General features: G+C 39.3%; 1 protein-coding gene across 1 annotated transcript; it reads right to left on the bottom strand.

Moving 5' to 3' along the window:
* Positions 1 to 1249: 1249 nt before the first annotated feature.
* Positions 1250 to 10282, bottom strand: LOC120110673 (cysteine-rich receptor-like protein kinase 10). Its single transcript, XM_089930896.1, has 6 exons — positions 9948 to 10282; positions 8779 to 8906; positions 8430 to 8640; positions 2113 to 2350; positions 1885 to 2035; positions 1250 to 1797 (listed from the first exon to the last, which is right to left on the bottom strand). Exons 1-6 carry the CDS (start codon positions 10090 to 10092, stop codon positions 1447 to 1449), a joined length of 1224 nt encoding a protein of 407 aa, XP_089787022.1. The 5' UTR covers positions 10093 to 10282; the 3' UTR covers positions 1250 to 1446.
* Positions 10283 to 11246: the final 964 nt, after the last annotated feature.

Here is an 11246-nt window from a genome sequence, read left to right as displayed (position 1 = left end):
TAACCATGGCTATATATTTGTTAGGGATGGCAACATGTCGGAAATAGATCGGCTATGCTATTATCTGTTCCTGCCCCGTAATTGCCTCAGAGCGGGGCGGGGCAGGTAGAGTCAAGGAAAGGGGTAGGGCAAGTAAAATTAAATGAGGTAGGTTGGATGGGTTGAGTCAGTTAAAGTTACAAAATCAATTTTTTTCTTACATATAAATCAATTTATTTATTTATTTATTTGCCTTGAGGGAGAAATTTGTGAAGATATATATATATATAGATATACAGATCGGGTTCGGAGTAGGTTTTACCATTATCCTTATCTGCCCCGGATCTATTACGGGTTAGGTGAAATATGCTCCATTCAAATTGGGTTGGGTCGGGTGCCTGATGGGGTGGACTAAATTGCAAGCCCTAGTGTTTGGCCATTCCTGCTAGGTTTAGACCTAAAAACATTGTATTTTTTTTCGGGAGGGGGTGAGGGGCAGGCAGATGAGCTTTTGGTTGCCTTAGGTCGAAGGAATTTTGAATGCCATGGATCAGCTCTTAATTGATTAAATCATAACTATTATGTGAAAATAGAAAGATGTAAACAAAGTTCACAAGTATTTAGTGATCACATATAGCTAAAGACATGAAATCTCGTCACAAGTATTGAAAAGTAAAAGAACATGCTTGGTCACACTGACCAGTAATTTCACCCAATGCCTTATTGCCAATTGGCAGCGCATTTTACCAAGTATTTTTTGTGGCATTTAAATTTTTACTACAAATAATGTACAAACATTGAGTCTGCCTTTAAAAGCTAGCTATCAAAGTAAAACTTTCATGAGTTGTCTTGTGGCTTATTTTAAAAAGTCAAAGAAGTTAAAACTTTATGCCGAATCACTGATGCTTCCTTTCCTAGACTTTGACAGACAAGCTTATATGATGAGATTAATGTAACATATTGCTGTCATGCAGAAATTAAAATGCAATTATTTTCATAGCAAGTGGATATCTATTTGGCAGCTAGGCCATTTCAATAACTTCCTTCTGAAGTAGCATAATAATAATTCTAAGTTTCTGAGTTAGCTTTTCATGCCTTGCCCCCCAAAAAATAGCAAAATATGTAATAATCATAACTTTGAAAGATGTCCCTTGGAACTTATGATTTGAAATGTATATAGAACTCTTTAGGAATAATGAAGGCCAATATCTGGTTAAACTTTTTCTTTCTGATGTAAATATCTAGTTAACATAGGGAAAGGAAAAGAATATATTGTACAATTACTGTCTCATCATGTATAATAAGGTATTTTTGATTACCTTGCTTACACATCAAACATATCAAACTATCTATATGTAATTTGTGAAGTCCATATATAATTCCAAAACTACAAAAGCAACCAGCCATCTAGATTTGAAAGGCAGGCTGATGGAATACAAACATTTACTAGTACAGTTGTTTCTCCCCCTAACGTGGGTTTAGTTCGGTAATTGATGCCTCATTTGAAGAGAATAGAGTCGATGTACTTGTAGACTGCTCATGTTTACCTCTACATGGACCGGCATCTTCAACAAGTCCATATGACTCTGTCATGGCATTTGCATAAAAAAATGCAGGCTGTGAGGGAGTTTGGAGTTTCATTTTGTACCGGTTGAGCATCAAAAAAACTGATAACATGTTTGGCCTGTCACTTGGATTTTCCTGTACAGATAACAACCCAATGTTGATGCATCTCAAGATTTCGTGGATTGAATAATTTTCAGCCATGCTTGGATCAACTAATTTCAGTGCTGTCTCATTGGTCCAACATTGCCATGCCTGGTAAAAGTCTGTTAGAATATGGCGTAGTCATCTCTAGACATATATCATAGTAGAAAATGTAAATGTGAATTTTGTAGTACTTACATAGCTTAGAAGATTCATCACATTTCCAGGGTCATAGAAACTATTGTTCCTTCTTCCGCTGACAATTTCCAAAACTAATACACCAAAACTAAAAACATCTGACTTAAGGGAAATACTCCCATGTATAGCATACTCTGGTGCCATATATCCACTGCAAACCATTAACAAACGAATAATATGAACCATTAAGGCTTAAAGCACAGTGAAATTTAGGCTTCAAAAACTTACTATGTTCCTACAACTTTAGTTGTCTTGCTTTCAGTATGGTCTCCACCAAAAAGTCTTGCCAATCCAAAGTCTGCAATCTTGGGATTCATGCTTGCATCTAACAAAATGTTGCTAGCTTTCAGATCTCGATGAATAATTCGTACTCTAGAATCTTCATGAAGATACAATAGTCCCCTAGCAATCCCTTGAATGATGTTGTGCCGTTGTTCCCAGTTTAGTTGTTCACTTTTGGCTGCATCTAGTTAATCCAGATAGAACATGTTTAATGTTATGTACCACTGCCAAAAATGGTTAATTTATTAATTTATAGAGATCAAATTGTATGCTAACCGAAAGAGCATTGCTGGTTTAGTTGGTTAGCACAAACCTATTAACGTATGTAATGTATGCTTATACGGTACCAGTTACTTCTCACTTCTTCCTCAGTTTCTTTTGACTATCCAATTTGACCTTGAGTAGTTCTACATGCTCAGCCTTCCTGAGAAACCATAACAAACAAAACTCTGGGATTATGTATCACCTACTACGGAACTTCTTTTGAGTGAATTTTGTTCAGAACTTCCTATTATTTTTGAAGTTTTTTTGGCCCTCTTGTTTTGTAAATATGAGTGTCTTTTCTATGTATTTTGGAGTACCTGTATGCATCTTTTGTGAGCATGTTCATTTTATATACTCATTTTGGCATATGTTAAGAATATAGTCATGTTTTCATATCTAGCAAACATTATTGTGTGCCTTCACAATCTTATGCTATGTGTTTATATTATGAAATTTTCTTTTTGCTTTGTTAGCTTCATAGTTTTCTTACTAAGCCTATTAATCTTTAGATTAATTGGCAGGGATTTTAGCAGACCAGTTTTGACCTCAAATGTCAAACTTACATGTGTGTACTCTTTAAGTCATAGATGTTCTCTTGAAACATAGCTCCTGATATGCTGCTGATACGCCTCTGTTACAGCTGCTGAACTCAACCTGGGCTCCACCAAAGCTTCACTGATATGCTGCCTGATACGCCACTGATACGCTGACTCACATGCTGATGAGGATTGGTGTGAAGAGATGGAGCTGAGCTGGAGCTGAGGAGGAAGCTTAACCACTAACCATATTCAGTTGATCAGTTCAACTGATAACTGAATTCAGTTGATTCCAGTTGTACTAGTTAAGTTAGTTTCAGACTTACTTATAAATAGATGTGTTCATGATGTAATCAAAGAATTTTTTCTGTGAAGAAATAAAGGAAGTCTTCCTCCATCTATTCTTCTTCCCTCACTGTTCAAAGTTTCAGTTTTTGTCATGGTATCAGAGCAAGTCTCCATGGCAGCGTCTCATTCACAGCATTCTTCTTCCTTTTCTTCTTCTGCCGATGATCAATCAAGCCCATATTTCCTGCATCATGGAGACAATCCAGGTACTACTCTAGTTTCACAAATGCTTAGTGGGGAAAACTATCCAAGTTGGTGTAGATCAATGGAAATGGCACTAAGTGCAAAGAACAAGATAGCTTTTGTTGATGGATCACTTCCCAAACCAGAACCATCCAATCCATTGCTTTCAGTATGGATTAGATGTAATGATATGGTGACTTCTTGGATTCTAAATTCACTGTCAAAAGAGCTAGCTGAGAGTGTTCTTTATATCAACTCAGCTAGAGATGTTTGGAATGATCTACGAGAAAGATTTTCACAAGGTAATGGACCTAGAATATTTCAAATTCAAAAGTCCATTGCTTCTTTGTCACAGAATCAATCCAGTGTTAGTTCCTACTTCACTAAACTCAAGGGTCTATGGGAGGAATTATGGAATTATAGGCCAAATCCTATCTGTTCTTGTGGTGCAATGAAACAGTTAATAGAATATCAAAATCAGGAGTGTACCATGCAATTTTTGATGGGGTTAAATGACACTTACTCACACATACGAGGTCAGATCCTCTTGATCGATCCTCTTCCCTCAATAAATAAAGTTTTTTCATTAGTATTACAAGAAGAGAAACTGAGGGAGGTCACTTCTGATGCTAATCCGAATGTGAATAATATAGCATTCTTGAGCAGATCTGCTACTAAATCAGGAGTTAGCCATTTTCAAAAAAAGGATCGCCCCATGTGCAGTTACTGTGGTATGATGGGGCATACAAAGGACAAATGCTATAAGTTGCATGGATATCCTCAAGGATACAAGCCCAAAACTAGAGGACCCAAAATACTGAATCTCAAGTTTCTGTGAATCAAGCAACTTCCCAGAAGTTACCATTTACAGCAGAACAATGTCAACAATTACTTGCATTGATCAATCCTACTGCAAATGGTGATTCTAAAGTCACTCAATCCTCTGTCTTCTTGACTCCTGGGGCATCTTCATCAGGTTCTAAAAGTGAGAATCTAGCAGTAAACATGGCAGGTATACCCCCTTCACATTTCTTGGCCTCTGCTTTTTCTTCATCCCCAAGACACTGGATACTTGACACGGGTGCAACTGACCATATGGTGCACTCTCTTTCCATGCTGACAACCATTACTTCTGAGATTTTTACATCAGTCAAACTCCCAAATGGAATTTCTGTGCCGGTTACACATATTGGCACTGTCAAGATTTCAAAACATATCACCCTCACAAACGTTTTGGTGGTCCCTTCATTCTCTTTCAATTTGATTTCTGTCAGCTCTCTATTAAAGCAAATGTCATGCTGCCTAATCCTCTTGTCTAACTGCCTATTCATCCAGGACCTGTGCACTTGGACAACGATTGGTTTGGCTAAAGAACAAGGTGGCTTATACTATATGATCCAAGATCATATTGCTGAGGTTGACAATGTTTGTAAACCATCTGCTAATACTGTCACTGCAGACTTGTGGCATTTTAGATTAGGTCACCCCTCTTCATCTAGAATGCATTCTCTACACAATTGTATTCCTAATATTGCAAACACAAAGCTACAACACTGCACCATTTGTCCTTTAGCAAAACAGCACAAACTACCTTTCCCTGTTTCATTGAATAAAACCCAATTCCCTTTTGAGCTTGTTCATTGTGATGTATGGGGACCTTTTAGTGTTCAGGCATATGATGGTTCTCGTTATTTTTTAACCATAGTTGATGATTACAGTCGTTGCACTTGGGTTTTCTTAATGAACTCAAAGTCACAGACACAATCCCTCATACAGTCATTTTTTGAGTTGGTGGAGACTCAATTTCGTGCCAAGATCAAATCAGTACGTACTGATAACGGCTCTGAATTCAGTCTTCATGAGTTTTTCAGTTCGAAAGGAGTCATTCATCAACATTCATGTGTTGAAACTCCTCAACAAAACGGTATCGTAGAGAGGAAGCATCAGCATCTTCTAAACATAGCCAGAGCACTTAGATTTCAATCTAATATCCCTCTCAAATTTTGGAATGACTGTATATTGACAGCGGCATACCTTATTAACAGAACATCATCCCATTTGCTTGCCAATAGGTCTCCCTATGAAATGTTATTCTCTTCAAAGCCAACTTATGATCATCTTAGAACATTTGGCTGTTTGTGTTATATGTCAACACTCACTCGGAACAGAACCAAATTTGATTCTCGGGCTGAGCCTTCAGTTTTCCTTGGCTATCCATATGGAATAAAAGGCTATAAGGTTTACAATTTACAAACCAAGTCTTTTTCCATCACTCGGAATGTAGTTTTTCATGAACACGTCTTCCCATTTAAACAATTTCCTTCTTTACTTTCAGAGTATGCTGATTCACACTGTATTATACCAAATTCCATACCCGACAACCCTCTATTGCATAATCTTCCTTCACCTGTTCCTTCAGAGCCTTACCTTCGACATACTTCATTCGAACCTTCCTTGAATCAAACTGAACCAGTCTCACAACCACAGTCCAACGCTGAACTAAGAGTTCAACCTGTGAGGAGATCTACTCGAAATAGAAGACCACCTTCCTATCTGCAGCAGTATCATTGTCAATCAGCCACTTGTTCTTCTGCTTTTCCATCCATGATGGCAGGTTCTACTACTTCTTTAGGTAAACAGTATGACATATTCTCCTTCCTTGGCTATAATAAACTCTCTCCCACCTATAAGTCATTTGTTCTTACCATTAGCAAAGAGATTGAACCCACCTCATACAAGCAAGCTGTTCAATGTCCTGAATGGAGGGAAGCCATGGCCAAAGAAATTGATGCTCTAGAACAAAACAATACTTGGACCATCACAGATCTGCCACAGGGTAAAGAAGCGATTGACTGCAAATGGTGTTACAAAACTAAGTTCAAATCAGATGGAACTGTGGAGCGCAAAAAGGCTCGATTAGTGGCCAAAGGATTCACTCAACGAGAGGGATTTGATTATTTTGAAACCTTCTCCCCAGTGGCAAAGCTAACTACCATCCGAATTCTTTTAGCTGTTGCAGCTGTGAACAATTGGTATCTTCATCAGCTTGATATCAATAATGCTTTCCTACATGGTGATCTGCATGAAGAAATCTATATAAAAATACCTCCTGGTTTTACTAGAGAGGGGGAGCATAAAGTTTGCAAACTAAATAAATCCCTTTATGGTTTGAAACAAGCTTCTAGGCAATGGTTCTTCAAACTTTCTGAATTTCTCTTAGCTACTGGTTTTAAGCAATCCAAGGCTGATTACACTCTGTTCACAAAACAGCATGGGTCAACATTCATGGCACTTCTGGTGTATGTCGATGATATCATTTTGGCAAGTAATGATCTTGCTGCCATTACTGATCTTAAGGTTGCAATTGATCAGAAATTCAAAATCAAAGATTTGGGTGAGCTCAAATATTTTTTGGGACTTGAAGTTGCAAGGTCTACAGATGGAATTTCAGTCTGTCAGCGCAAATTCACCCTTGATCTACTTTCAGACACGGGTTTTCTTGGTGCTAAACCATCTAAAACCCCCATTGAGCAGAATTTAAAACTGACTAAGGATGAAGGCTTGCCTCTTGCTAATCCTACTGAATATAGGCGACTCATTGGGAAACTTCTATATCTCACCATCACTAGACATGATCTATCATACTGTTTGCAAGTTCTAAGCCAATTCATGGACAAGCCTCATCATTCTCATCTCACTGCAGCCCATCGTGTGCTGCGATATCTTAAGGCTACTCCTGGACAGGGTCTATTCTTCCCATCTTCCTCTGAATTAAGTATCAAGGCTTACTCTGATTCAGATTGGGCTGGTTGCCCAGAAACACAGAGGTCTCTTACAGGTTACTGTGTATTCCTCGGTGACTCCTTGATTTCATGGAAATCAAAAAAACAGTTGACTGTGTCACGATCCTCGGCTGAGGCAGAATATCGAGCAATGGCTAATACCGCTTGTGAGATAACGTGGATTAAGTACATTCTGACTGATCTTATGGTTCCACACTCCAAGCCTGCTTTACTATTTTGTGACAATAAAGCAGCCTTATCCTTAGCCACTAATCCGGTTTATCATGGAAGAACTAAGCATATTGAATTGGATTGTCATTTGATTCGAGAGAAAGTTCAGTTGGGGATCATTCACATATTGCATGTCCGCTCTCAATATCAATTAGCAGACATTCTCACTAAAGCACTCAACTCTTCTCAGTTTATTCTCCTTTTGTCCAAGATGAGTATTCACAATATTTACTGCTCATCTTGAGGGGGAGTCTTGAAACAAAGCTCCTGATATGCTGCTGATACGCCTCTGTTACAGCTGCTGAACTCAACCTGGGCTCCACCAAAGCTTCACTGATATGCTGCCTGATACGCCACTGATACGCTGACTCACATGCTGATGAGGATTGGTGTGAAGAGATGGAGCTGAGCTGGAGCTGAGGAGGAAGCTTAACCACTAACCATATTCAGTTGATCAGTTCAACTGATAACTGAATTCAGTTGATTCCAGTTGTACTAGTTAAGTTAGTTTCAGACTTACTTATAAATAGATGTGTTCATGATGTAATCAAAGAATTTTTTCTGTGAAGAAATAAAGGAAGTCTTCCTCCATCTATTCTTCTTCCCTCACTGTTCAAAGTTTCAGTTTTTGTCATGTTCTGTACTATATTTTGGGTCTAATTTTGGTATATGGTTCATTATAAAGTTAACAATTGTAACCATTTGTAAGCATAAACAAGAAGACTTATCCCATCTAGTTTGGGTCACGTATTTAGGAATCTTATAATGTCATTGGTCCATATCCAAGCCAAGCAGTCTGAAATGATGAAGTCATTTCTCATATGAAAAATTAAACCTTAAATTACTAAGTATGTTTCAGCAGACTTTGCAAGCAAGGTTTGTTAGGGACTTGGAGATATCTAAGCAATGGAAAAAGTACCAAATATAAATGTGTCAAGGCTCTTATTCTGGATGTATTCATAGACAAGCAACTGCTCTTGCATTTCCAAGCAATAACCCAACACTCTTACAAGATTCTTATGGTGAAGCTGAGCAACAAAGTCCACTTCATTTCTTAATTGTTCTAGTCCTTGCCCTGAACTTTTTGAAAGCCTCTTTACAGCTATGTCCTGTCCATCTGATAATGTTCCCTGTTAGAAAGCATAAGAGAACTAGGTATTTTATCAATTTGTAACAGAAAATTAGAAGATAGCACCATACGCTGTTTATTATTGAAATTAATGAATCTTTGTCTAAACAGCCAGTAGCTTATACTAATCCATTACTACCTTATAAACTGTGCCAAAACCACCCTCTCCAAGCTTATTTGCACTGGAGAAATTATTAGTGGCTTCTTTGATTGTAGGCAAATCAAATAGCAGAGAACTTTTCCTTGTAATATCATTGATGTTTTCCCCTATTAGCAAAAGAATAAGCAAGATGAAAAAACCTCTGCAGTGTGCACAAAGAAATATTTAATGAAAGAATGTGAAGGAAATAGTAGAAGAATTCACAGGGCATTCTGGATATGAATATCATTGCCCAACAATGTTGCTGATAAATATAGCATGTTTTATAGGTGATTTATTCCTCACTTACATAGACTACATTGGTTTTTCAAAGTATTATTTTACTAAATAAATAAATAATAAACAACCAGTTATCTTGTTTGATCATTACATGAAACCTAGCATGGTCCCCATTGTTTAGGTGGCCACCTGAGCACCTAGGTACCTTTGGCACTTGTTGCATACATGGATGCTAGCTAGTGCGGCCATCCAAGCACCTACCTGGGTATTTGCACATAACCACTATCTAGTTCTTGAAGGTGCACCTAAGATGGATATTTAAGGTTGCACTACCTTGTACTACTATCTAAATGTTTTTTATGATTTTTGAAAAAATTAAATAATATAATCATTATCATAAAATTTATCTGTATGTGAGAGTTACTACATTTCATACAAATTTAGTGAATCATTGTGTAATTTAACGCCAATAACAGACCTATGTCCTTGGTATACCACGAAGGACCTTAAAGGGGTTGCTGCCCAGGTTTCCCTTATTGGTCTGACAACGTTGTGCATCCACAGAGTCTGGCAGATATTTGGGTATAGATGCAATAAGAGAATCCATTTGTAGTTATTGAACCTAAGACTGTTTAAATTGACATGCCAGCAAAGGAAGGCCATAGAACCATGCAAATCTGATGTCTAGTGTAACGCACATTCAATGCACATGGTAATGTGATGAAATATGGATGACCAGGATTTAGGGCATGTATTAATCCATGATGATGGGTTTCTTGTTCATTTATGGTTGATCAAATTATTTTCCATCTTTTCTCCAGAACGGTGATACATTTTGGGAATTCAATCACCCATTTACCATCATAGTTTATTCTTTGGCTACTCAATAACCAATGACAAGAATTTGAGAATGTCTGTTGGCTACTTACCGTTTCTTTTCTTTATAGCCTTCTGTCTCCACAAGCAAATGCAAACAAAGCATGCTAGCATGAGTATGACTACCATAAGGGCGAAAACAATAATGCGAGTTCTTGCTACGTTCTTTTCTTGTCCTGCACCAAGTGAAAATTTCATGTATAGCTGTCCTTTTGGTTATATCATTTGAATATTTGGTTAAGAGATGTTAAAGGCTATAATTAACAAACACGAATGTGGCAAGTCTACTTTCCTCAATGTTGTAAAATAGATTGCACGACTCAGATTGTAAATCCCGGCCCATCTGGAGACTTGGGAGGAATAGCGGTGGAGATCGGCAACTGTTGAGGCGGTTATAACCGCCTAACAGCCACGATCACTACCACTTCTCCTTCCCCGCCGAGGCTTATAAGAGCCCAGGGACTCTTCTCAAGGACGCTTTATCCCTCACCTCTCACTGCCCTCACTCATTCTTTCTTCTGCTACAAAGAACTGAAGCAGGAGTGGCGGCGCCGGTGGAGGAGGTATCCCCTGCTCGACACCGTCGCCGAATCACCGGAGGAAACATCAAATGCTCCGCTCTGGAGCTAGGTAAGTCTTGATCCCTTCTCCCTCGTATCATTCATACTTCATTCAAGTAGGATCTAGTCTAGCTATGAAACAAAACCAAAAAGGGAAAATGAAATAGAGATCGAAGAGTGAAGAAGAGAAGGAAGAAGATGAGGAGGAGGGAAGGGAGAGATCTTATCTGCAGTGTTCGGCCTCTGAGCCAACACTGACACGATCGGCCACGGTCGTGGCCCCGACCGTCGATGGCCGAAGACCCTTCTCCTCCCGATCATCTCCTTCCCCTATTAGCCAAACCCTAACTCTTGATCCATGGAAGGAGGGGTCGGTCCAAGCACATCCGGTTCCCATGGGGTGGAACCGGTATGTTCTTAGGGTTGCCGGAGAGGAGGGCTTCTTGCTTCCTTCTCGATCTTGGTGGCCCGAGGGAGAGAACCCCTGATTCGGCCGCAGCTGTCGTCGGCCTCAGCCAAGGTGGCGGTAGAGCCAAGGGATCTTCCCTCCCTTGATATGCCGACGGAGGAGGGCTTCTCCTCCCCTCTATTGCATCGAATCCAGGAAAAAAAGACCAAGAAGTAGAAAGGGATCTCTATGTTCCGGCCGAAGATACCACCGGGTCGACCACGGGCGTCGGCCGCAGGGCCGGCCGCGTGCCGTTCGGACGCCGCTGGTCGGCCGCAATGCTGTCAGCTACGGGCCAATCTCCACCCAAGCTCACCTCCTTGCTTCATGGGAGAAGAGGAGGA

This window comes from Phoenix dactylifera, chromosome 1 (genome assembly GCF_051530095.1).
Source record: "Phoenix dactylifera cultivar Ajwa chromosome 1, Ajwa_hap1_PhDact_Kaust_v1.1, whole genome shotgun sequence".
NCBI classification, from domain to species: domain Eukaryota; kingdom Viridiplantae; phylum Streptophyta; class Magnoliopsida; order Arecales; family Arecaceae; genus Phoenix; species Phoenix dactylifera.
The sequence above is the reverse complement of the archived record's forward strand: the minus strand, read 5'-3'. Positions and strand labels throughout refer to the sequence as shown.